The sequence below is a fragment of the Amblyomma mixtum genome, chromosome 1, assembly GCF_055824585.1.
Source record: "Amblyomma mixtum isolate Tamu chromosome 1, ASM5582458v1, whole genome shotgun sequence".
Taxonomy (NCBI): Eukaryota; Metazoa; Arthropoda; class Arachnida; order Ixodida; family Ixodidae; genus Amblyomma; species Amblyomma mixtum.
In genome coordinates, this window is record NC_143012.1 from 274,344,510 (window position 1) to 274,372,449 (window position 27,940).

Here is a 27,940-nt window from a genome sequence, read left to right on the forward strand (position 1 = left end):
TAGTGCGAGTGGTCTTGCGGGTACACCAATGTTGCAGTCCTGTAGCTTATTCTTTGTACAGCACGTCCAGGAAGGGAATGGCACCATTTTGTTCTTCTTACATGGTGAATTGTATGGTTGGCTGGAAGCAGTGTAGATGGTTAAGGAATCGGTTTGCATTCTGGAGACAAATCATGGAAAAACAGTCAACATATTGAAGGAACAGTTTAGGGGGCGAATCAAATGAGCCTAGTGCTTCTGCTTCAGTGGATTCTAAAGCAATGTTTGTGCACACAACCCAGATGGATTTAACCATTGTTGAACCAAACAGTTGCTTCTGAAGACGAAATACTAGTACCATGTTGTGCTAGCAGGACAAACTTGTGAATCGGTACTGATGTAAATACTGACTTTCTGTCAGAAGAGACTAAGACATCCTCGTCATCTATAGCAACATCCTCCAGCTTCTGAAGGAAATGCAAAAAGTCCTTTACGTAAGTGCTCGTTCTTCCAGGCAGAGGGCAAAGCACTTCGTGCAGATAGATGGACAATGTGTACAGTGGAGAGCGTCAACGTTTACATCAGTCCTGGTAGACTTCACAGTTTTGTCCTGCAAAGATCTGGGAAACGATGCCTCACTCCCTTCACATGTGCCTTTTGAGGTTTGTCGTCTGCTGGCATGCTGCTTGCGCAACACGCATTTCAGCTTCAGAAAGCAACACTATAAGCAACTACTACTGGGTACAGCCATGGGTGCACCTATTTTGGTTATGTGTGCAAATATTGCTTTGGAATCCATCAAAGAAGTCAGAAGCACTACGGTCATTTTATCTGCCTCGTCAAACTGACTTTATGCGCTTCCCATTGCACGCACTGTCCGGCTAATTGAATTAAGTGCTTCATCCTCTGGCTGGAAGAACAACCACGTACTATGTGAAGGAATCCTTGCACTTCGTTCAGAAGCTAAAGAACGGCACTGTAGGCAACTAGAATGTCCTAGCCTCTTTTGACGTGAAGTCAATGTTTACATCAGTCCTAGCAGACTTTTCTTTTGGTAGTTCTTTTGTATTGTCAGCAGTATGCTTTTACAAAGATAGAAGCGACATTGATGCAGTGTAGAGTATACTTTATATTCCCTTTTGTTTTTCAAGTACAACCAAGCATGTACAGAACAATTCACGAGCCATTCTGCTTAACACCTCTAGATTACAGCATTACAACAAAAGCCATCACAAAATATAGCAGTATTTTGATAAAGTGGTGTTCAGAACAACAAACACCAACGAATCATTAACAGTGAAGTTATAGCAACAATTTCTAAAGGAAAAAAAAGAAAAGGATAAAACAGGTCAAGAACATCTATACAGCTAAACAAAGCAATATATACACATATACTACTTCATGGGCCTTGGTTGTGTCATCCATAATAGACAGAGCTACAAACAGATCCAAAGGGGAAGCAAGGGCCAAAGGCAACCGGGGAAGGAATGTGAAGAAAACAGTTTCATGCTCAGGAATATGAACAAAATAAAAACACCTCCACATTCATATTGAAAGGAAAGGTTGCGTGCAAAAAGCGCTGACAGGGAAACACAACTTTCACAATGCCCCATGATTGTGTTGGTGCAAAGAGGCACAGAAAGACAGGTTCACTGCGAAATGTAACATGTAGTAGAAGACACACAACATTCGTAGTAAGAGTATATAACAGTAAATTCGTGCACAACCATTCACTGCACAAAATGTGATGTATAGTGTGCAAAAAACAGCTCTCACAGGAAACGTGAGGGGTTATAAAAGGACTATACGATAGTAAAGGGCCATTATTTTTTTACTTTTTTTTTGTGGTGAAGCAAAGCACAAGACATCTCTACTCTCTGCAAAGAGCCAACTGGAATGTTGGGCTCTGTTGACGTCGACAGGAACACGGGGAGAAGGAAGTCATGCTTGGAATTAGTAAATTAACATTGTAGCAAGGAAATTACAAACAAGCACTAGCAAATAAACTCAACGGACAAAAGTATTCCATTACAGCCTTGTGTCCAACAAACTTGAGCCCATGCAATGTCTGACACATGACTTAAACGAAAGGTTAGTTGCAAAAAGCAGCAATCACCACAAATACCATTTCCTGACAATGACTAGGGAAAAAAAAACTGAAAACGCACACTTGCATTGTACAGGTACAAAACCAAGCCAGAGGCTCCTTGAATTCTAAAGGGCATTCATGTCAGTAAAATTATCTCAGCACAGTTTTATATACTGGTGTCACCTTTTGTTCCTCTTTGTAGATAATCTTCTATACTATGCAGTGCGATACAGAATGCTGCCCAAATGAAATAGCTTTTCCAGTTAAGAACAGTGCAAAAGCAACCAAATCTAGCAGAGGCCATAGCCATCATCAACAGGTGTTAATAAAAACAAGAACTATGTAGCATGTGAGGTCTCTTAAACAGCAAACCGGCACATATTTGCTAACAGCCAGTCAAAGGCAGGGGGAGTAGGGGGTGTTCTCTTGTCTCATTTTCTTTTTTTTTTTCTTGCATAGCTATCTATGGCCTAAGATCCAATGGTAGTAGTCATGAGATAGTAAAATGTATTCCGTTCTTGCTCATAGGCTCCACCCTACATAAATTCTACTCTAACCTGATAATATGAACAAGCGGCTTCTACGAGCTGCACTCAATTTGAGATGGCCATACCTTTGGCCACAGGCTTAACTATCTCTCCGGCTCAAGTAAACCATGGCCTGCTTTTCAGACCCCCACATCCCCAGAGTACAAAAAGAATGTAGAGTGGCAAACGTCTTCGCGAGCCCGCGACACGTTCCGTCAGTGCTGTGACTTGGTGGGAGGAAGAGAGGACGCATGCCTGCCTCTTGCTGCTGAAGATCTTCTTAGGAATCTATCGAATTTGTGTGGGTCAGTTCCTTGTAGCAGTGCCGACAGACTGGCACAGGCCGCTTGGTCATGTGCCCGGGTAGACACAACCTCTTGTCTATGCAACGAATGCAGAACACGTCTCCACAGCTCCAGCAGTGAAACTGCGAGGACACAAAACAGTGCGGGATTACAGTCAAGTCCACTTATAACAATACTGGTTATAACAATATATCGGATATAACAATGGTCGGTCATGGCACCATCAGCTTTGCCATGTGTTCTATGGTAAAATAAACTGCTTATAGCAATGCTGTCAAGGCACATTATTGGTTATAACAATTAAATCTGGTAATTGAGTGTCAACCATTACAGAAAAAGAAAAGAAATGCTACAACCACACCAGCAAAACCATGCTTACAACACAAAAGCGTGCATGTGTGGGGCCGACCAATGGACTAAGCTGGCGCAGCAACGCCACGAAAGCAAAAGAGGCAGGCGTCATCGCGTCAGGAGAGCTGCTGCATTGCTGCATTGGCTACGCACGCCATGCGTACCCCTAATCAGTCAGTGCAGCGCGCGTGCATGCAGCCAGCGCAGTTTTTCTCTTGTCAGCTGTCACCGCACCCTTGGTTCTGCATGCTTCTTGAATTTCCCATAAGAATAGCTTCCAAAAAGCCGGCTTGATTCCTGTGACGTGGAGGTGCGCAAAGCTCCCGGTGGCACAGTGATGGCGGTGCTATGGTCATCGGTTCCCTGAAGTTCGATTTAACGAGCTTTTACAGGCATTAGAACAATCAAACCCCTCTGGGTATTTACTGTCAATAAATGCTCTGAAGTTTGTCATCTTTTCTTTTTTTTTCGGCACAACCCTGTTATAACAATTATTGGTTATAACAATGGTATTTCCATGGCACTTGAATATTGTTATAAGTGGGCTTGACTGTATTTGGTCAGGCTCATTCAAAAGAGTGCCACATAAACTTGCATGCCACTTCCCTTCCAAACTTGAAACGTGAAATATGGTATGCAAACAAAAACAAATATCTACTTCTCCTCCTCATAGGCTTCCCGCCTCGCCTGCGTGCCCTCTGAAATCTTCCTCGCATGGTTTCGTCTCGCGCCAATACTTTCGCTTTTCTAACCGCACTGCATGACTGTGGCACCAGCGTGCTTTTACAGTCGTAAAATGCATCTCAAGTTTTCAATTGCTTGTGTTTTGCGATCTGAGGAGTGGCTGCTGCCCAGACACGTGCCACGGACTGTGCACACATACCTTTCTCCTGAAGTGATCAAATGGTGTGGAGCAGGGGCATTCCTTGATATTCCTGAAGGACTTCCAATCCACGGCCACTGAATCAAACTCTTCCATTAGCCTTTGTACCACGGTGGAACCAAAGCTGTCTCCAATCTCTGCAACAAAAAAATTGACTAACAATTATGATAGTTGGTAATGCGAAATTTGAGCAGTGCTCTTCGCACACCACTTGCCAGCAGTGGCAGGTGGCGTGTTACACTGCCAGCCACCCTCCAGGATCTGCCCCGTGGCAGCCACCTTACGGTTGTCCATTGCTCTGCTGTTACTGTGGCAGGCGCCTTATGCTAGGACACGCCACATGCCACGGTTGTCAAGTGGCACATTACGCCAACTACGCTCACAACGCCAACGTGGAACCCATGAACTGGTGCCTAAGAGTTGCGCTCAAAAACATTGGCAGAACTTAGCCAAAAAACGTCAACAGAAGCAGAGGCAGTTGCTGGTCTATCTTGTTACAAGTGTTGTGCAAAAGTAATGGAAAAGCTAACATAACTTCTTTACTGCCAGACATACATCATTAGCGTTCTTCCAAGCTTCTGGTACTCTCGAGGTCAGCTGTCATGCAGGCATTGTGGAATCAGGGTGTGGAAGAGTGCTATGTGAAAATATTGGAAGATATTTATAACGATTGCACAGCTACTATAGTTCTCCATAAAGTAAGCAATAAAATTCCAATACGGAAAGGTGTCAGGCAGGGAGACACGATCTCGCCAATGCTCTTCACTGCCTGCTTACAGGAGGTATTCCGGGGACTGGAATGGGAAGAGTTGGGGATAAGAGTTAATGGAGAATACCTGAGTAATTTGCGATTCGCTGATGACATTGCCTTGCTAAGCCACTCAGGACAAGAATTGCAAAGCATGATCAATCAGCTAGACAGGCAGAGTAGAACGGTGGGGCTAAGAATTAACATGCAGAAAACCAAAGTAATGTTCAATAGCCTTGCAAGGGAACAGCAGTTTGCAATTGGTAGCGAGGTGCTGGAAGTAGTAACAGAATACGTCTACTTAGGGCAGGTAGTGACCGCAGATCCGGATCATGAGAGGGAAATAACTAGAAGTATTAATAAGAATGGGGTGGAGCGCGTATGACAGGTTCTCTCAGATCATGAATGGTAGCTTACCAATATCCCTGAAGAGAAAAGTATATAACAGCAGTACCCTACCGGTACTCACCTATGGGGCCGAAACGTGGAAGCTAACAAAGAGGGTTCAGCTTAAGTTAAGAACAACGCAGCGAGCTATGGAAAGGAAAATGATAGGTGTAACGTTAAGAGATCGGAAGAGGGCACAGTGGGTGAGGGAACAAACGCGGGTTAATGACATCCTAGTTGAAATCAAGGGGAAGAAGTGGGCTTGGGCAGGGCATGTAATGTCAAGGCAAGATAACCGCTGGTCCTTAAGGGTAACGGAGTGGATTCCAAGAGAAAGCAAACGTAGCAGGGGACGGCAGAAAGTTAGGTGGGCGGATGAGATTAAGAAGTTTGCGGGGATACAGTGGCGGCAACTAGCAAAGGAGAGGGTTAATTGGAGAGACATGGGAGAGGCCTTTGCCCTGCAGTGGGTGTAGTCAGGCTGATGATGATGATGATACATCATTAAAATTCTACGTGTTTGCGAAGTGACTCTTCTAGAGGCCAATCATTTTTTACAGGTAACTAATGGAGTTTTTGCATTAGCTAGTGAATGGATCGTTTTCACTGCATGTAGCCAACCAAATCCTCATTTGTGCATTGAAGTCTCCTTGCACGCAACGGTGCTGCTTATAATCAGTGCGATGCAGTAGTGGTGGAGCTCCGCTGCGTCACACCTTGAAGGATGTGGGTGGCCCTTACAGTTTTGGAGCAGCTCTGTTTTAATGCTCCCGACATTATGGAAGCAATAAAGCATCGGTGAAAACATGGAAAATGGTCTCTATCACGTTGTTTTCATCTCAAAATCAGGCAACCGTTGCCTGACAGTTATTTCAGGATCATTAGAAAATTCAAACATTTTTTCCGGTCCCTTGAAGTTTGAATTAATGATCTTTCACTGCATTCAGTGCCGACAGTGCCTGCTGTAATCAGACTCAAGGGGGAGATGTGGCATTTCATGGAAAAGCTTGATCCATGCAGGACAACCGAGGCACATCTTTTTGGAGCAGCGGCAGATGGCCTGCAAATGACGCCAGGCAAAGAGAAAAACGAGAAACGCGGGTGGCTCACGCCTGTTTCCGGGGCAGCAGACAATCATCGCTCCGGAAAGCGCTTGCTGATTAGACAGGGGGGGCGAGAAGGAAGTGTGAGGAGCTGTGACAGCAGAGTGGAAAGAATGGTGGTACTTTAAACCAGCTTGCTCAGCAGTGCTATCCTATGTGCAGTGCCAGCTTTCTGCGTTGCCACCTGTTCCTCACGCTGCACATGGGATGGAACTTCCATTTGAAGCAGTACGGACAACGTGATGCATCTTCCGGGTTGTGCTCCGGATAACAGCTGTCGCTGCGAAAGCGACAAGCCACTCACTGTGTTGGTGCAGCCTCTGCTGAAGTTCCTTGCACTCGTTGTAGTCGGCATCCCCGAAGCCCGAGTCGCGCACGCTGACGGCCCCCTCGGAGGAGGCCGGCTGGGAGTCCAGCTCGTCCCCGGTCAGCGACTCCCCCAGCACAGAATCCAGGTCCTTGCTCGGCGTGTCCGCATGATGCAGAAGCTCTCGTAGCTGCGCTATGCGCTGTGCACACACGCGCACATGCTTAAACCATGCACCCAGCAACAAGAACAACACGCTCCCTCACACCCATCAATAATGCACATGGAGCGAGAATATACACCCCCCGTCGAAAGTATATAGCCCGAGAGGTTTGATTCGAAGGATTTTAGCGGGGCTCCCTAGCATATCTAGTAGTCCAAAGTTTGGCAGCATTGAGGACGCGATGCCATTCCTAATTCGAGAGGTTACGGTCACTGAGGATGCATAACGAGGCATGCAGCAGGCTTCCCAAGCAAACCCCTTGGGCCGTATACTTTTGACGCGGGGTGTACATCAAAGAGAATCTGCATCACATTAGAAAAAGATGCTGCCAGAGGCATTTAACTCACACCGCATGGTCGCAGACCTACACAAGTGTGTGTGTGTGGGTGGAGTTAGTACTTGCAGGATGCAACTAACAGATAAATACTGAGGCCATCCTAGTTGAGCACCACAGAGAATGGCTAATCACGATGAGACTAGTGCACAATGTACTATCGCGCTCAATATGAGTTGCAACGTGCGGTCATCGACCGGGGCTCGTTCCGTGGTGTGCCTCCTCCAAACAGTCGCTCGGAATTCTGGGAGAAACTGCTGTTCCAGGAAACAACAGCACCCCCGCTCAGGAAAAAATTTCTCCCAGAATTCCGAGTGACTGTTTGAAGGAGGCACACCACGGAACGAGCCCCGGTCGATGACCACACGTTGCAACTCATATTGAGCGTGATAGTACAGTCAGGCCGGAATGAAACGCGAACAGAGCATGTCAAGAAAACAAAATATTTTACCTGCCTACTTTCAGCTGAAGTGTACAACTAGCCAGATTCATGTGTCTGGGTAAAGGGCCTACTGAAATGCATAATCGAAAATAGGTTGTAAAGGAATATCTCGCCGCAAAGCAGAAATGTATGACATATGCGTGTTCGTGTTTCATTCCGGCCTGACTGTACATGCTACCAGTGATGGACACTTTTCTATAGTAGCAAGTGTTCAGCTGGCACTGCATGTTTATTTGAGAATGGGCACAAAACTATTGGTGCTAAAAGTATGCCAGACTTGAGAAAACACTGGCTCTTACCGTCATGTCCCTAAGGCATTCTGAATACTTAGCACTTACAGGGCCTCTACAAGGTGTACCTATTGCAAACTTTCTGCACCCTGTCCCTGATCATACATTATGCAAGAAGACAGTGTGGCCTGAAATGACACAAAACAGTGATAGCAGTGACAACACCATCACTAAAAATCCTGACACATTCTTGCTAGGGACTACTTTCTCATCCTCGAAGCTCAATGTTCTCTGCTCTGGATGTACTTTATTGGCTCAGGCTGGTTGAAGGGGTTTTACATCCCAAAGTGACTCAGGCTAAAAGGGACACCATAGTGGAGGGCTCCAGATAATTTCGACCACCTGGAGTTTTTCAGCATGCACTGACATCACACAATACATTTCGCATTTCGCTCTAGCATTTCGCTTTTATCGAAACGCAACTACTGTGGCCAGGACTGAACCTGCGTCTTTCGGGTCAGCTGCCACGGAGCTTGTTGATTAATTTGATACCACACGATGCATTTTTAAAATCAACCTGTATGGTACCTGCTTGAAGCTGGGAATCGATTACCTGTGCAAAATCGTTTGTTATTTCCAGCAGCTCGGTAATTGTTAACACACCTTTTTCTGAAGCCGTGGTGTTTGCTATAAATCAAGCCATTTTCTTCTGAATACGCCGTGATGGATTTGTTAATGATATGTTCCATCAGCCTGCAGTACTCGCTAGTTAGTGACATGGGTCTATACATGTCTACGGACAGTCTGCTGTCACTTTTGTGAACAGGAATAACCCCTGCACATAGCCAACTGAATGGGACAGCGCCTATTTCAAGGAAAAGTGTAAAAAATTTTGTGCAAAACAGGAGCCAACTGCTGGGCGTATTGTTTGAGAAATATTTATTTATTTATTTTCAATATCTCAAATTCCCCTGTGCAGGGGTTTACATGACCAGGGGACTTTTTGACATCGATTTGCAATAGTAAGTTAACAATACCAGGCTCTGTAATCACAATATCCGGCATGAGCGAACCTAGCTTATTTGTGATATTGCTTGTGGCACGCTCACAAGTAAAGGCAGACAGAAAATAATGACTGCAAGAATTTCCAATAGTGTGGGTGTCTGTAACGACTGTACCATCAGTTTCTATTTACCTGGCCTTGGGTAATTTCTCGTGTTTTCACAGTGTGCCAACCCTCAAAAACATTTTCAGCGCCATAAATTCGTAGAATACATACTGTAATAAAAATAAATAGCAGCGCAAGGAGACGAGGACTAGACGAGACAACAAGGACAGCGCCGTCCTTGTTGTCTCGTCTAGTCCTCGTGTCTTTGCGCTGCTATTTATTTGTTCAAGACATGTACCAACAGGCCCAATTTTCCACGCTACTGTAATAAAAATGCACGTTGTGGGTCCATACCAGTTGCATACATTCGGAAGCAGACGCGGGGGATTCGCACTACTCAGCAGATGCATAGAGGGAGCTTTTTAGCATCATTTTTGTGGCGCTACCAAGGCAGTGCAAGAGGCCTATTGAGGCTACACCAGGCACCAATAATGAAAGTGCCACCGCTCTATAGATACTAAGCATTTGAAGCCTTAATTGTGGTGCAATCTGAGCTGAAGCAGCCCGATTTCAAATGGCACAGTCTGCATGGCAATTTCTACTTTTTAAAGATCCGACATCCTGCTGCACTTTTGCTGCAGACAGTACATGAGAACATGATTTGCAGCGGCTATGTTTACCAGCAATGGAGTCCATGATATTTTACAGTGTTTAGCCTTCTTAACTTGTTCCTCAACTAAAAAAATTAGGCGGGTGCTTAATTATAATTATGCGATAAAATGGATTAGCATTAGGTCTTCTAATTGCCTGAAGAGCTAAGGCTTAGTGCATTAATCACCAAAAGCTGATTGGCATTGGCTGATTGGCCCTCCATCTCTGCAGCATCCCCTCTCTTGGCTCTTCCCATGGCATGGATTTCCCTTTGTCCACTTCGCCACCTGCTGAGCTTGTTGTGGCAGGTCATTTTTGCTGGGTCTCAGTAATTTAAATACTTGTAGAGTCATTCTAAGTCATTTTCATTTTTACAGTCATTCTTAGCCATTTTCGTTTTTGGGTTCTTCCCATGGCAGCCACGTTTTGGCATCTCACTCCTCCCTCCTACAAGTGGAGAGGAGGTTGTGCACTCTCCACTTCACCACCTGCCAACTAAGCCTGGTGGCGTGCTGCTGGACACTTTTCCTTCACGGTGGAGCTCCTAATGCAAACACATTAAAATGTGGTATTGGCAGTGCCATCTGCACAGCCCATCGGTTAAAATACATCTGGCAAATTTCAAGTTCAGCACCTACCACCTGGCACCTGCCATATATGATGCAGACGTTCTAATCCTTAGGCCCCATTGTGGAGGACTAATGGCTACACCGTTACCTGTTCTTAGCTCTTTCCTCACTTTTGCACCGTTGGCGTCGGCATCTGCAAGCTGACTGCTGGGCACCCACACGTGGATATGCACATTCAAAATACGAGCTCAACACGTTCCACCCTGCACTTCCCGAATACAAACGGATGTGTTAAACACCAGGTCACTGCTGTCGTGGCTTAGTGGTTTGAGAATCCACCTAAATATATCAACTCTAACATGTCTCCGCTCGTTTGCGATCACAAGCCTTAACAAACTTTCAACTGTCCCATGATTTTTTCTCATGTTGTGCAATTAGGCACTTTGAGCAGTATACTAGTAAAGCATCAAGTGTGCCGACATCAGTATGTTCTAAATGCAGTGCCTTGTCCTGAGGAGCACCCACCTTGACGAGGTGTTGGATGTGGTCTTCCAGGCTGAGGATGTGATCCTTTGTAGCAGCCAGGATGTCGCTCAGGGGCTCACGTGGATGGACTCCATTTTCAAATCGGTTGTACATACCCCTCCAGAACCTGCAAGCATGGGGTGCATCCCTGATGCAGATGCAAACAAGCAAAACTGTTCCCTCCATCTATAAACCACATGCTGGTTCCTGCTCAAACCCCACGCAAGATGGGTGTTCCCAAATGTCTTTGGGAGTGTGAAAGGAGTGTGAACACACTCCTTGAAATGCATGCTGGCAAAGGCCCTTGATGGTCTAATGTCTCTAAAGCAGAATTTGACACATGTCCATCAACTCAACTGACTACTCAAGTGACACCATTTGGTGCTGTTGTAACACCAGTCCTATAGCGTTTTATTCATTTCTTTCACAGAGAAACATTACTCAGTTTAATGATTATCTGCCCGAGACCTCTGACATGGCCATGCGACACAGGTGTAATTTTTAAGAACGCAAACCTGATCGCCTGTGGAGCCAGTGACGGGTGCAAGGTGTCTGCTCCCCTTCTGTCTGTCCTGTACAAGGGGTTGATGTACTCTGAGACATGGTTGCTCAGGTAGCCCCACAGTGAGTACGTCCTGGAGCTGAGCCTGCAAAGTGAATAACTGCTGCATAAGACGTAATGTCGACAGCTAGTCCATTCAGTTATCACGCATGGAAAAAAAAATGTGCTAAGGTACTTTTGCATACTTATAGAGTATTCCCAAAACACTAATTACCACCAAGGTTTACCCAGAAATTAAAGTTACTCCACAGCAACTTAAAAAAGTGTGCTTTTCAGTAGCAGCGTGAGCTCCAAATTATCAGTTAATTTTTTATATGAATCCTTAAGGGTATCTTGACTGTTCTGTTATGCCACGGATATCAAGCTGCACACATCTTGTAATTTGGGTTACATGAGTGTTTTCTGCACAGTAAGCTTTCACTAGGCATTGTGGATCATGCTGCCTTGCCATCACAGCAAAAAAGCTAAAAAAGCATTCAACGTTCAGAATCGAAGAGCTGTCTGACCTCAAGTCAAGCCGGTCTTTCTCGCAGTTCCCGACAAAGGTGCCAAACTGGCAAGAGTAGACGTGGTCATGGATGGTGAGCAGGAAGCGTTCGTTGAACTGGAACGAGGAGGGGAACTGGTGCATCAGCTGCCACACAGCGTCCACGAACTGGGTGAACACGGGCGCCACTTCGCGCTGATCACCCTGGACCAGGCCGCATCGGTCCATGAACTTGTGCCCAAAGGCCAGCCAGTCCTTTTCAATCAAAGCCTGCAGAAATTGCAAATTGTGCACGCTGTACAGGTGATGCATGCTGCACTTTCAGGTGTGAAATGCTGACAGGTCAGTGAGATGCTGCCAGGTCAGCAAGATGCTGCGTAGGAAAAGGTGGCGGACTTTGTAGTTAAGCAGTGCAACTGGCTCATGGGGGTCAGCGTTGAGCTGATCTTCTGGAAGGCTAGGGACGTTGCTCGACAGATTGGAATAACCTTAAAAAACTTCAAAGCATCTTGTGGGTGGGCCCAAAAGTTCATGAAAAGGAACGGCTTCTCACTGCAGCCAACAACTTCGATACAACAGAAGCTACTTGGAACTTTCGAAACAAAGCTGCTGGAATTTCAGTGCTACGTCATCAACCTGCGTCGTTATATCAAATATGCCGTTGGGGAATACTGGAAATGCTGACCAGACTATCATGTATCTAGACATGTCGATGGCCACGACTGTGCACAGTGTAGGTGCCCCAGAAGTCTGCATTAGGACCACTGGGAATGAAAAAACCAGATTGGCGGCGATGCTGGCATGCCTAGCAGATGGCCACAATCTGCCACCGTATAAAAATTTTCGGCGCAAGAGGGCACTGAAGGAGATGTACCCGAAAAATGTGATCATCCGCTGCCAGAAGACGCGGATGGATTCATGTCTGGTGCTGGATTGGATTAAAACCGTGTGTGGTGCCGTCGACCAGGCACACTTTTTTACCCTGCGTCAGTCCTGGTGTTGGATTTGTTTCGCGGACACCTGACCCCTGAGGTGAAGAAGAAGCTGAGGGACACAAAAACCCACCCTGTCGTTATTCCCGGGGGGATGTCATCTGTGCTGCAGCCACTGGATGTCTGCATAAATAAACCGTTTAAGGACAGGGTGCAGAAATTGCATCCGGGAGGATCATGCCCTCAAGCGCTCAGGAAAAATCAAGCAACCATGCGCATCTCAGATCACCGAGTAGGTGTCTGTCATTTCGTACAGCCTGCCTCAAGACATGTTTGTTAGGTCATTCAAGAAATGTTCCATACTGAATTGCCTCGACGGCACCGAGGATGACATCATCTGGGACGTAGACAGCGAGAAGGAGGACTCAGTTTCTGAGAACTCTCCTTCAGAAAACAAGGATTAGTGAATGTTTTTTAAAAGAAGTGCAGAGTTGGTCACGATGTCCATTAAAGGTAGATACCTTTTTTGCATTTGTTGGTCTCGCGTTACAATAGTGGTTTTATTTTTCTCCCACTGGGCAGCATCTAAAGTCGCTCCTCGCGACTCATTCGTATCATTTTACATTCGAGTAAATAAGGTATGAAGCTGAAAATAACCAGGATGGTAGCTAAGATCATGTGTAACATTTCTTATATTTAAATTCTTTTGTAATCAACGTGTTCTCATTGGGTACCATGGCAACTCTGAGACTAGGATAGAGCCAAGCAAATGAAGTTGTCTCTCCAGCACTTAGTGCAGTACAGGCAGAAGGCGTCCCATTCCTGCACCATATTGCTACAAGGTATATGACACCTGAGACAATGAAAGTATCAGAGACACCCCTCATCTCCCTCCCATAGGAAGCCCAGAACAATGGTATCAAAGGAAGTTATGACCACAGTTGTTTAACATACAGGGTATGCTGCTGGTTGATTTCTTCCCCAAAGGAGAGACCGTGAATGCTGCCAGTTACTGAGCCACGCTGTAATGTTTGCAGAAGGCGATTTGGGGGAAACGAATGGGAATGGTTTTGAAAGGTGTTGTGTTGTTGCACGACAATGCTCGACTGCACATGACCTCAGTTACATGCGATTTAGTACGGCATTTCCGAAGGGCTGTATTTGAACACCTTCCACACAGCCTGGATCATGCATCAAGCGATTTTAGTCTCTTCGGAGGGTGGAACTGACAAAAGGGCTGTATTTGAACACCTTCCACACAGCCTGGATCATGCATCAAGCGATTTTAGTCTCTTCGGAGGGTGGAACTGACAAACTGCATCTTGCAGCACACCTAGGAGCAGGAAAAAGTGCCTTTTGGAGCAGGTTTGGAGCAGGCAAAATGGAGTCATGGAGCAGTTTGGGAGCACCCAAAATGTGGATTTATCAATTTTAAACTAGCACAAACTGCACTTCAGAGCAGTATACACCTTACACATACACAACGAACCATTCGATCTACAAAACTTGTAAAGTGTGTTGCACTCCCAGCTATTCCCTCCTCAAAATACATTGTGCATTCATAATACTTAACTCTACCAAAGCATCCCCAGCAGTTCTATGAAACACTCCAGCTTGAACTATGATGGTAGCACTGACAGCATACAGAAAAGCCTGACAGAGCCTGTCCTCTAGTTTTCTGTATGCTGTCTTAATACTGCATTCATTTAAACATTACATCTGACCAACTGGTCCCTCAATATACATAACACAGCAGCTGCCTGGAAATAATGCTACCATGTAGAAACAACTGCAATGAGCAGCCATAGGTCTAAAGTCTAGTATATGCACACGGCACACTGCTGGTGTCTGGCTGTATGTATAGACAAGCCCTGTAGGAATATGTTTGCAACTTCCTCTATTGCATGCTACTGAATATTAATAAATTGAGATAAATAACAGAGGAACAGATGATGAGAGGAGGTTCTTTGCACACTGTCAACCACTGCACAAAGTCAGTTTTAAATTGTCTACTTATGCTGCATCAGAGCGGAATCAACTTTTTCCAGACGTTTAAGGATGTTTGGTAGACTGCCGTTTGTTTCCTTTAAAAGCACAAACCGCAGTCATGACCCAGTGGTATGAGCGCCCGTCTCAGTTGCGGGAGGCGGTTGGTTCGAAACCCACCGCCGGACACCCACCGGTAAATATGGGTACAAGCGTCTCCTGGCCTGGCTCCCGGCTTTCTTTAGGGGTGCACACTTGGGAGAAGCTCCGTAAACCCTGCTGCGCCCCTCGCGGGCGAAACCCAGTTTCGGACAACCTGGAAGCTTGGTAAAGGCCCTTTGGCCGACGCAGTTCGAACGCAAGCCTTAGCGCAACGGCCTTTCCTCATATGTGAGAACAAAGCAGCCCTTCCGCAAGAAGAAACTCCCTCAGCACGTACACACTGTCGCCTGAACTGATCCGCTGGCTCACAGCATCAGCAGCACGCTGGGGCGCCCCGGCGCACACGCTGCACTGTACGCGGCGCGATTGCACGGTCTGGCTTCTAGCCCGACGTTTCTGTCGTACATTTCTTTCTTGAACTCTGCGGCAATACACAGTTTCTAGACTGTGACGAAAACAGAGAATGATAAAAGCGGTTGGAAACAACGGCCGCAGCGCACGTGGGCTGTAATTTCACTCCTTCATAGCGTCATCACTGCTTGGTTCGCTCCTGCCAGTTTAACAGCACTGAATAAAGGAAAATGGTATTTACTTTTCGCCATTTCCCTATTTTCTGCGACTCCGCACAACACCACAGCTGCCGCCGTTCACTGCACATGCATGATGCGATGCGACGTGCTACGCTGGCTATGCACGCACAGACAGGTATGGACGCGCCTCTGCCATGCTAGGTGGCGCCACTGGCCGCTGATGCGAGCTTCAGGGCTGTGTTCAGCCAAGCCGTAGCCAAGGAAAACGCTCACAGGTAAACAGAAACCGCAACTGTCAGTTTTTTTTTTTTTTTTTGCGCGCACAGTTTTCCGCGTGGCGCAGTGGCGCCAGAAAGTATTCAAGGTGCAATTTGCCGTCTATGGAGCAGGATGACGCAGGGAAATCCTTATAGCGAGTCATGGCGCAAATGGCGCAGCAATTCCACACCTGCCGTTAAGGAAACACCTGGCCTGTCGCCACTTCAGAACTGATGCTGAAGTTCAGGAGGCTGTTGTCAAGTGGCTCCTAGACCTGGACCCTGATTTCTTTTATGCTGTTTTTAACAGATCTGTTTAGTGATGGAACAAATACTTTGACAACCATGGTGACTGTGTGGAAAAGTAATATGTACCAATGCCTCAGTATTTTTATGTATCTCTTTCCTTAATACCTTTTCTCGCAGAAGACTTGTTATGTTAATTTTCTTCAAACCAACCTCGTATTTATAGCAACAAGCACAGCAAAGAACAATACACAATGTAACGCACAGTGACGAGAACAAGTGCACCATAGCTGAATACGGCTATAAAAAAAGTGGCAAATGCTCCTCAAAGGAGGCCTGCCAACCAGTGATGTTGACCTATTGTCATAGCATCACCGTCAACCACCTCACACCTGCTAGCTACCTGCGATGCCATGCTAGCAGGTGCAAGGCACTTGTCATGATGTTGTGACAATGCTATTGGTTGGACAGCATCCTATGAGGGGCATTTGCAGCTGTTCAAATTACAACTACGGCAAAGCACCAGACAGTGAGAGATGAAACTGCAAAAGATACACATATTCCATTGCTACACCACTTATTCAGCAGGATGCATCAACATTTGCTGCCTGCAATAACTATGCGCATGCGGTATGGTCGATCGGCCTCACTCAAAACCCACCTGAAAACCCATAATAGTGCGATAGTAGGGGTCCAGCAGGAGGCCTGCTAAGGAGCACGTCTGTGCTGTGCGGTCCCAGCCATCTGAGCAGTGGACGAGCACGCTGACACCGTCTTCAACAGCCCGGGCCACAAAGTGTGCAGTCTCCAGGATCGCTCTGACATGCCGCAGCCACCCGCTGGCCTCCAGACCTCCCAGAAAGGCCCCCATGGTGGGTTCACTTGCTTCGCACGCTGAGACAGAGAAGGATGCTACCGTCAAGTATGTGCTAGCAATGCTAACCTCCACAGTTTTTACACTTCCTTCCCTGCCTCTTGATGACCATATATCAGAAAAAAGGTTTGAGCTTCTGACACGAAACAAAATTATTTCGCAGTCCATGCAATGTGATATCAGCACATTCATCTATTCCAGACTGCGTGCTCACAAATCAGTTCGAAACTCACAAATCATAAGTAATGCATAATTCCTATTCAAAATCAACACCAAGGAAAAGCAGCTACTCACTGTCGATGAGCTTCTGCAGGCTATTGCGCATCACGTGTATGTTTTCAATGCCAAAGAACTGAAACTTGATGTTCTCGTAGAAGTTTTCATTCTCATAGCCCTTGCCAGCGGCTTTATTAGCCATTGCATTGATCTGCACAAAGAAAACACAAACGGACAACTGTAAGAACACATGAAATATCAACGTATCTAAGAAAATGCACAGCTAACTGGAATTCTGCAGTGCAGCTCCTCTCAAGATATTGGTGTTGTGTTGGGTTTATTGGCGCATAAGCAGCTAAGGCTATCATGCGCCAAGAACAAGGTATGGAAAAACTATGCTTGAGCAGAGTTTGAAAACAAAGTGGATAAAAACGGTGGTGTAAAGGGCCTAAAAGTTATTTTTACAAACTAGCTGAAGAAAGACAAGAATTTTAAAAAATGTCTGATAGCAGAAACTTTTGAAGGTTGGGTTACCTCCGCAGACATCCTTGGCTCGGCAAGGATTTCGAGGCTCCCAACAACTCAGATAAAGACCTCAGCCTCCTTCTCGTGATTGAGAAAGTGGCTGAGGTGTATAATTGTATGTAGCGAAGCACAGGGTGAGTAGATTAGAGTTGATGAAGAATACTGGCTTCCCTTAAAAAGCTAAAAACACAGGGTATACTGACAAGTGCATCTTTGCCTAATATCAATGCTGGATGAAAAGGAATGTGTTCTTTGTAAAAGGTAGTAAAATGTTTTTTTCTTAGTGATTCGAGTTCCGTACATGAGAATAATATGTGGTTTACTGTTAGTTCATCTCCGCACTTTTCACAAACAGGTTTGTCTTCTTTTGTAAGTAGAAAGTTGTGTGTGAGATGTGTGTGTCCAATACGGAGACGGCATAAAATAACTTCGATGAAACGTTTTTGGTGGGAGCATGACTTCCATTCTTCTATAAATGGTTTTACTAAGTGGAGCTTATTATTTCGTTCAATATTCCATTGCGACTGCCATTTATTTTTTAGCTTGCACTGTACCAACTTCATACAGTCATTGTAGGGGATGTTCACTTTCTTTATTTCTTTGTTGCGAGCTTTCGCAGCACATTCATCCGCCTTCTCATTGCCAGTGATTCCAATGTGGCTGGGAACCCAGCAAAATTTTATGTCTTGTCCCTGTATTGTGGCGCTCGTTATGTTGTGTATGATATTACCAATTAGAGGTGTCACTGCATTTCTATGGTGAAGTGAGGTTAGTGTGCTCAGAGAATCAGTGTAAATGATACTGTTCTGAATGTTCTCATTTATTATTTTTTCTACAGCCACCGAGACTGCGTAACACTCGGCGGTGAAAATGGATGTACACTCAGGTAGCCGTACTATTTTTTCCCAATTATTCTGAACTACAGCACTTCCCACGTAGTGCGCCGATTTTGATCCATCGGTATAAAATGCTTCGTATTCTCTGTATTTTTCCTTGAGTGCTAAGTATTCTTGTAATATCTGTTCATGTGGTGTATGTTTTTTCCGAAATTGTGTTAATGTGAGATCGCACACAGATGGTAGGCAGTACCAAGGCGGGAGTGGATCAGGTTTGTGGGCAATATTAGGTAATATGTTCATTATGTCTAGTTCTTGGCATTTCTCTTCAAAGCGGAGAAGAAGTGGTCTGATTGCTAGAGGTTTGTTGGTAAATATTGTTCGAGATGGACACTTTGTAACGAGTGGGTAACAGATGTGTTTAGGCTGGGAACGGATCTTTAAGATGTATGAGCATGTGAGCATTGTTCGTCTGTCTGCAAGTGGTGGTTCATTGGTTTCTACGTAAAGGCTTTTTATGGGTGATGTCCTGTAAGCACCAGTTGAAAGACGCAAACCCATATTGTGCACAGGGTCCAGTCGCTTCAAGTACGACGGCCTTGCTGATCCATACACTATGCAGCCATAATCTAAAACGGAACGTACTACAGAGCGATAAATCTGTAGAAGGCATACCCGATCAGAACCCCAGTGTTTGCGTGAAAGGACTTTCAGTATGTTCAGTGATAGCGACGCTTTCTTCTTTAGTGCGTTTATGTGAGGCAGGAAAGTAAGCTTTTTATCGAAGGTGATGCCTAGAAATTTGTGTTCTTTTTTTAAAGGCAGTTTGGTTTGGTTTAGGTGTAATGTGGGATCTGTGTGCAAGCCTCGTTTGAGTGAAAAAAGTAAGGCTACTGTTTTCTGTGGTGAGAACTGGAAACCATTCTTGTCTGCCCATGTTGCCAGTTTGTTGATTGTAAGTTGTACTTGTCGTTCGCATGTAGATATATTGGAAGACGTGCACGCTATCTGAAGATCGTCGACATAGACTGAATATGTTATGGACCTTGGTATAATTTTGTTAAGAGAATTCATTTTTACAATAAAAAGAGTTGTGCTTAAAATACACCCTTGAGGCACTCCATTTTCCTGAATAAAATCCCTTGAAAGGGTTGAGCCTAGACGAACATTAAATGAACGGTTAGTCAAAAAGTCTTTAATTGAGTTCAGTATTCTGCCACGGATGCCAAGCTCAGCTGAGTCCTGGAGGATCCCGAACCTCCAGGTTGTATCATATGCTTTTTCTAAATCAAAAAAGACGCTAAGACAGTGTTGCTTATGTATAAAAGCTTCTCTGACAGTATTTTCAAGGCGGACTAGGTGGTCTGTAGTGCAGCATCCCTTTTTAAATCCACACTGATGGATATCAAGCAGTTCACCAGATTGAAGAACAAAGGTTAGTCTTATATTTAGGACACTTTCGAAGGATTTGGCAAGGCAACTAGTCAGGGCTATGGGTCTATAACTGCTAGGAGAAGTTGGGGGTTTACTAGGCTTAAGAAGCGGTACAATAATAGCTTTCTTCCAGACTTCCGGTATTTTCCCAGACATGAATATTGTGTTAAAGAATCTTAAAAGTGCGTTCACGGCTGGCTCGGAAAGATGTGCAAGCATTTCATAGTGTATTTCGTCGGGTCCTGGAGCAGTTTTTTTGCCGGCAGATAGTACTTTATTGATTTCTTGGAGGGTAATTACACAATTGTATTTTTCATTTGTGCCTCCACTTGTTGGGAGCCTCTGTTTTTCAGCTGTGTTTTTGTATTTTAAAAAAGACTGTGTATACTGAGATGAACTTGAAACTGCAGCGAAATGTTCCCCTAGTATGTCTGCCTGTTCCTCTATGCTTGTTTGTGTGCCGGGTGTTGTTAAAAAAGGAATTGTGAAGGGTGAAAAGTTTCCATTTAATTTGCGAACCTGCTCCCACATTTTTTTAGATGTCATCTGACTGTTAATGGATGAAACATAACTCTGCCATGATGCTTTCTCGGCACTCCGACGGATGTACCGAGCTTTAGCTCTTGCCTTCTTAAAATTAACGAGATTTTCATGTGTCGGATACCGGCGAAATTTACCCCAAGCTCTGTTTTGTACTTTTTTTGCTTCCTTGCACTCTTTTGTCCACCATATTTTATGATTTTGTTGCACCACTCCCGACGACTGTGGAATAGCTGTGAGTGCGGCACTTATGATACAATTAGTGAACTTTTCATTTATCTGGTCGATGGAGAGATTATCTAAAAGTATATTTTCTAAATTTGCCTTCGCTCTAAAAAGTGACCAGTCGGCGAGGTGAAGCTTCCAGCGCCGTGGCCTTGTGGGGTTATTTCCGGTGGGGATGTTAAAGTGATTAGTATAGGGAGGTGATCGCTGCCATATGGGTTGTCAATGACATCCCATTTAAAATCATTAAAAACAGAAGGTGAGCTAAAAGACAAATCTAAAAAGGTCATTTTCCCCGAGGCAGGGGAGCGGTAGGTGGCTTTTCCTGTATTTAAAAGACATACATTGTTTGTGAGGATAAAATCTTCGATTATTTGACCCCTAGAGTCACAGTGCTCGCCTCCCCAAAAGGGGGAGTGAGCGTTAAAGTCCCCAACTACTAGATACGGTTCTGGAAGTTCATTGATAAGTTCTTGTAAATCGGGGACTGTTAATGTAGAATGTGGAGGAATATATACAGAACAGAGAGAAATTGTTTTATGGCTGACGACACTGACCGCAACAGCTTCAAGCTTCGTTTTGAGTGCGATTTCTCGAGCAGGGACGCCGCTTTACACGACAATCGCGACGCCTCCAGAGAGTCTATTTGCCTGTTCACGATCTCGTCTAAAAGTTTTATAGTGTTTCAGGATATTTGCATGTTGTGGACCAAGATTGGTTTCCTGAAGACATAAGGCTACGGGTGACATTGACCCTAAAATGTTTTTTATGTCATCGTAATTTCTCAATATTCCTCTACAGTTCCACTGAACTAGAAAAGCCATGTTTATGTTTTGGGGTAGGAGCTACGAGAGGTTTACTTATGTTCTGGGGCCGTTATGGTAGCCCTGCCTTTTTTTCGCTCAAGAGAGCTGTTCCGCCGCTGTAGAGCAGGCGGGCTGGGAGTTTGGTCCATCACCTCGGAAGAGGTGCTGGACGACCGCGAAGAAGCCGCGGGTGTGTGGGTGTCAGGCCTCCCCCGACGGGGGGAAGTCCTGCGGGATGCTGACTTGTGGGCCGGCACTCCCTGGCTTGTAGTTGGCAGAGCAGCTTTCACTGTCTCTGCCTGGGGCGTGGATGGCACTGCCACAGGCGCGGTGGAAGTGGCCGCGGCAGGTGCCGGAGCGCTGTGTGGTGCTACGCCCCCGCGCACCACATCAGCGAAGTTAGGTTTGGCTGTGAAGGAGAATGTGTTGGTAAGCGCAAAACGCCTCCTCGCTTCTTTGAATGAAATGTTTTCTTTGGTCTTAATGGTGATGATTTCTTTTTCCTTTTTCCAGGACGGACACGCCCTGGAGTATGCAGCGTGATCTCCTTCACAATTCGCGCAGCGTAGGGCTGCGTCGCATTCCTCAGAAGGGTGGTCCTTCGAAGCGCATTTCGCGCAGGTTTTGTGGCCGCGGCAACTCTGTGAGCCGTGGCCAAACTTCTGACAGTTAAAACAGCGGCGGGGATTGGGTATGTAGTGTCTGACGGTGATTTTCAGGTATCCAACATCGATTGTTTCGGGCAAACTGCTGGTGTTAAACGTGAGGACCATGTGTTTGGTGTCTATTTCTTTGTTGTCTTTGCGGATTTTGATTCTGTGCACGTCAATTACATTTTGATCAGAAAGTCCTTCAAGCATTTCGGTTTCTGTTAGATGGATGAAGTCAGCTTCTGAGATAACGCCTTTAACTGTGTTAAGAGATCGGTGGGGAGTCACGGAGACAGAGATGTCCCCTATGGAAGCAATGTTTGAAAGTTTCGAGCATTGGATGCTCTCACGGAGTTCGAGGAGTAGGTCGCCGCTGGACATTTTGGATACCTTGTAGCCAGGCCCTAAGGTATCTGTTAAACATTTGGTTACAAGAAATGGGGAAATTATTCGAGCTTGCTTTTGGTCACTGTTGCTATGTATCACATGAAACTTTGAGAATGTAGGTTTCTTTTTCGAAAAAAAGTCTGATGCTTCGTTCCGCACTCTTTTGAGAGAGCGATCTAGTTTTGAAAGGGGGGGAGCCATAAAAAAATTTGGTTTTTCGGTCATGGTGGCAGCCACCCACCATGGAGTCCAACAAGGGGACGCGACAGGAACTTGAAGGCAAGTCATGCCCACGCCAGCTGTACACCTTAACTATAACCTAATATGATTCAACTCAGGGTAGTTGGTCACACACGGTTAACCCTCGCCGCCAGGAAAAAGAGGGAAAAAACGAAGAAAAGAGGAGGAGACAGGAGAGTCGTAAGAAAGGAAATAGGAAAGTGAAAGATAGAGGGGAGGATAGGAAAAGGCGACTGCCGATTTCCCCCGGTCGGGTCAGGCCGGAGGTGCCGTCTACAGGAAGCTGGGGCCAAAGTGGTGTGTTGCCTCCGCCGAGGGGCCTTAAGGGTCCAAACGCTCGGCATCGGCTCAACCACCAGGATCCCCTTTTCCCTGGACACGGCGATGCCACGCACGGCTAAGCGCGGATGCTCGGGTCCGTGGTGACGCATGTTCACCATCATCCCCCTGCGGGGATGTCCCTGCGGATGCTCGGGTTAACCCCGTGGTGTCGCCACTCACCAACGTCTGCATGCTGCAGACGCCCCCCTGCGGGGATCTCAAGATATTGCACTACCCAGGATAGTAAAGCGGAAATTGGACCTTCAGGTGATGAAATGTGCACTTTAGGCATAAAATTTTTTTCCAGCAATGCAGCCTATTTGTTGTGTTAGAAACATACCCAATCTAATCATAGTTCAAAAACCTAGAGCGATGGTCATCTTTGACAGGTGGGGGAAAAAGAAAAAAATGTTAAACAGCCCTTCACTAGCAATCCCACCCATATACCTTGGCGTGTAAGAGACTGTAGTGCAGAGGGATGACATGTTATACAACAGTGGTAGCTGTCGAAGACATTGGTACCAAGTCAAAAGCGCTGCTGCATAAACAGGATTAGGTAGGGAGAGCCTGCAGTTACTATCACTAGACGGCTGAATAGACCTTTCCAGCCATGCTCTATAGCTGAATCATACAAGTTTGGGCCATCATTCTCGAAAAGCTTGTTGGTTGTGCTTTCAAGAAATGCAGGATGTGAAGTGCAGTCCATGGTACTGAAGACGAATTTCTGTCGCAAGGTACCTCTGACAAGGATCTTTCGAACAGTGTACCTGACGATGATGACCACAAAAATCGAAATGCTGTGCAAATAAATGCTTTTGATAAGCCTTCCCCCTCTCGTTATGTGCCAATAAGAACTTTTTTTTCGTTTTTGCTATCCCAAAGCTACACCTCCTGTTATATGCAGGCCCGTATTATATGCTGGTATTTGTGGTATCTTTAAGTGAAGGGTAATCAGTTTTTTACCCTCAGGGAACCCACATAGCTTTGAAAAGATGCTGAGGAACCTTGCATTTCTTGGCTTCCATCCCTTGCTGCCTGACACCAGGTGCAAGATAAAGCAATTCAAACAAAAATGACTGGCCGCATATCAAAACAGTCTGCTATAAGTGATTATAGTACGATAAGTTGCAAAATAAAATGAGCGGGGTTAAGGCAAGAATAGATTTAGGTGCTTGAGGAACCCAAAAATGCTCCAAGGAACTCAAGGGTCTCATGAAGCACAGTTTCAGAACCCTTGCTATAATGAATCTGCGAATGCCACAGTAATTCACAAGGTTTGAAAAGGTTGGAGTGACTCTTACCCGAGGCCTTGTGTCCACCACATACATGAATTTTGAGGTAGGATTCGACTTGAGGATACAGTTCAAGAGTTGCTCATCCTCAACGCATCGTGCCGAGAATCCTGACAAAGGCTGACTGCATCGACATATTGCTGCCTGAAAACATGTGAGTGCACTTAAAACACAAGCATTGCAGTCACTCAGTGTTCTAAAATAAATAGTGCGGATTTTGATACGAATGTACACACTGTTGTCCCACATAGTGCATACTGTGTCACGTGACATTTATTTCTATACCAAACAAATCTTTAATAGAAGCACAACGCTCTGCTAACGATGTATCCAATGGTAAAGAAAAGAATACAGCAAACTGCAGATGAGAGACCAAGATAAGCATTTCTTGACATATCTGGAACTATATCAATACTAAGCTCAACTGTGCAAACAAATAAGCAATTAAAGAAGTTACATACACTCTTTCACAGGTATCTTCGTTATCTGCTAGCTACACTCTTTTTAAACATCAATCTATACCCTCTGCAACCAACCCCGCAAACCATACCACTGCCTTTTCGCCTCAATCAGACTGCTCCACATGCCACTGAAATCTGAGTGACAACAGTTATGACAATAATTCTAGTGTACAAATGCACACACACACAAACCAATAAAGGCAAGTACAGCTACCTTAAGCCTAAGCACTAAACAATCCTGGTGACCTGGATGGAACAGTTCAAATTATGCTGAAGCAAAATTCAATATGGACACTTCAAAAAGCCACTTGCATGGCCCGTATTGGGCTCCCTGTGCTGGCACTTACCATGTTTTTATTTAGATAGGAAAGAACAGGCAGCCTTCCTTTGCTGCGAAACTGACTGCTGCCAACGAGTATTGCCGTACTGGCCATAGAAGGGACATAGAGGTGCCTAGGGTAGGTGTCACAAATCTGGAAGACACCGGCAGGAGTTCATTTACATATTCTTCAACACTTCAGAGAGAGGTAGAAAGCCGTTTCACTAGTCACCTATACAGCTGAACCTTGCTGATAAAGAAATTAATAAAGAAAGAAATATATAAAACAAATGTAATTTCCCTTGAAAATTCCCATAAAGACCCTTGTATTTTATTCAATTTAATGAATTAAAATGTCACCATTAATAGATATACACAATCATTCTCCTCCTTAGTGAAATATAAATGCCATGGACTTCTTGTGCTCTGAAATAAAATCCTGTTCAGCACTTGATACAGCAGTTTAGAACTTCTGCACCTCAGATGCAGGAGGTTTTTTTTTCATTTTATTACTAATCAGCAATGATCACTAACTTTTCTGCACCAAAGGTTACATAACAATTGATACCTAGGCCACAGAAGTTCGACCTTTGCTTACCTTTGCTTACATGGAATGCGTCTGTCAACATATTTGCATTCAAGGTCATTTACAGCTATAAAAACAAAACTTCAGTGCCTTTTCAGCTTTCTTTTAACAATGCCTGACATTGAATAAAAACTGTGCTTCTAGTATAATTTTACATTAAAGAAAATAAAGACAAAAATATGCTACCCCCTTCACCATAGGCATGCACAGGTCTTTCAATAAAGGGGGGGTGGGGGCAAAGTTTATTGTTGTGTGCGCGTTCATGTCTTCTGAGTGCCTACGAACAATATGGTGTAAAAACTGCATCCCCTTTCCTCGTGGTCTATTAGAGGGGGGGTGGGGCACTGTGCATGCCTATGCTCTCCATGCATAATGCCTTCTCTATACATTTTTGCACAGCTATTTTAAGGTACTTACAGAGCAACGGGATGCAACATGCTACAGACGTGATGACACCAAAATTCCAAATTTCATTTTGTGCACTAAAATGCTAAAATGTCATAGCTAATTGTAACGCAACACATTGCACAGTGCCCAATATAAACAATAATTCTGACTACTGAGTACTTTCCAATTCAATTTCGACAAAGAAAAGCCCGCAATGTGACGTCAGAATTAAGCAATGACACAACTATTAAAAATGTAGATTATATGCCCTGGAGGAACAAAGACAGCTCATTGTTCACATCCCACCACTCTATAAGCAATGACGAGCAAGTTTTTATGTAACAAACTCATCATAATAACCAAGCGTCCACTTTATGATGTTTTTGCACTGATAAGGTGTCTCACTCTGTCTGCATGTTCCATACCACTAAAAGTATGGCATATTTTCCACAGTTATTCATACCGAGTGACTCCATATACAGTACTGCAAACAAAATGAAATCTGTACCTATATGTCAGAGCCCCTTCAAACCTAATAACATTACCCACACACCCATTTTTTGTTAGTGTCACTGTGATATGTGCTCTGTACTGCAAACCGTATCCAGTGCACCCCACATTTTTGAGTTCGCATGAGGATACTTTCCCAGTATTATTAAGCATGAAGCAACCATAAACTGTTAACATTGCTGCACGACTACATACTGAAGAAGCATACCTCATAATCTTGATTTATATTTGTTGCAGACCAATACGTGTTCGGAACACCCATTCGCACATATTCAGCTTGAAAGTCAAACTTGTTCCAACCCGAAGGCTTTGTGAGGTCTTCATTTGATGCAGTATAATGGAAGCAGTACAGGTCATTTATGTGTACTGAAAAAGTCCAATAAAAATTTCAAGAGATGCACAACCAGTCTTTCTCTTAACACCATGCACAACTGGTTGAACAAAGCGGTGTCAGAATGCAATCACCGTCTGTACTCACAAGGCTGGGAAAGTTGCTGCAGAGAGATAAAGATGTCATGGCAGTCCCTCTCCTTAGGAATCAAAAAGGTTACACAGAGGAAGTTTTTGCACCGGATTTGGAGCGGCGTGCCGTTTGCCGAAATAGGAAGCTTCGCTATCGATGCAATGTGCATGTGAAGAATCTGCGACAAACATAGGCAATTACAGTGTGTGCCACAAACTTTGTTTCGCAGGTCAGTGCATGCGACAACACAAGCGGACCGCAAAATTTTACCCATGTTTCTTTCTTGCGATCTGGGTCGAAAAAAATGAGGTGAGTCGTAGTCAAGTAAAGGGACCCGGTAGAAGATTTACGGTTGTTGAATCGATCCAGCATGCGGACATTTTCGACCTGTCGGGAAAGAAGGCGTAAAACGGCCGATTAACGGCGATTAACATGAGAGATGCACCATTACACCATTGCAGCATCTATGTGTTCCGTGCATAAGCTTCCATGCTTTCCGATAGAAACGAGGCGTGTGCCAGCAGTTAAAGCAGGCGCCCTGTCAGCAGCAGGGCACTAGGATATAGATACCGAATACAGTTCAAGAACCACAGGTGTGACTAATTAAAATATGCTCGCTCAAGAGCTCATGAGACGAGGAGATGGCACACCACGGAGGCGGCATCGCAGTTGCTATGAAGTTTTACTGGCTCGGTACCAGATTGCACGTAATGGGAAAGGTTAGTCATGTCAGCATACGGGTGGCGGAGGATACTTACTTTGGGGGTTCGAATTGCTTCCATTACGGTCCAATCAAGGCGAAAATAAACTATAAACACATCAGGAACGGCCTCCCCCAAGTACAGAGGAGGGATAAGAGTTTTGTTTACGTCCCCCCTAAAACCACACGCAGGCTTGCCGCTTTGCTACATCTCTCACATTTGTAATTTTGTCGCTGCGTTCCGC

At 45.1% G+C, this 27,940-nt stretch overlaps 1 protein-coding gene across 1 annotated transcript; it reads right to left on the reverse strand.

Annotated features, from left to right (window-relative positions):
• Positions 1-1,090: 1,090 nt before the first annotated feature.
• Positions 1,091-27,940, reverse strand: Mtmr6 (Myotubularin related protein 6). The gene is made up of 14 exons (XM_089566032.1): positions 27,754-27,940; positions 27,266-27,382; positions 27,011-27,173; positions 26,741-26,898; positions 25,078-25,203; positions 24,279-24,413; positions 17,092-17,224; positions 16,585-16,817; positions 11,830-12,080; positions 11,277-11,408; positions 10,762-10,888; positions 6,677-6,881; positions 4,135-4,271; positions 1,091-3,022 (listed from the first exon to the last, which is right to left on the reverse strand). Exons 1-14 carry the CDS (start codon positions 27,775-27,777, stop codon positions 2,876-2,878), a joined length of 2,088 nt encoding a protein of 695 aa, XP_089422158.1. The 5' UTR covers positions 27,778-27,940; the 3' UTR covers positions 1,091-2,875.

What these genes read in the sequence shown, in the direction of transcription:
- Mtmr6 (XM_089566032.1), bottom strand. Translation starts at nt 27,777, where the DNA reads ATGGAAGCAATTCGAACCCCCAAA. An exon ending in GCAGAGGCTGCACCAACACA is followed by an intron (nt 4,272 to 6,676) that starts GTGAGTGGCTTG and finishes TTTTTGTTGCAG; the next exon opens with AGATTGGAGACAGCTTTGGT. An exon ending in TTGATCACTTCAGGAGAAAG is followed by an intron (nt 3,023 to 4,134) that starts GTATGTGTGCAC and finishes GTGTCCTCGCAG; the next exon opens with TTTCACTGCTGGAGCTGTGG.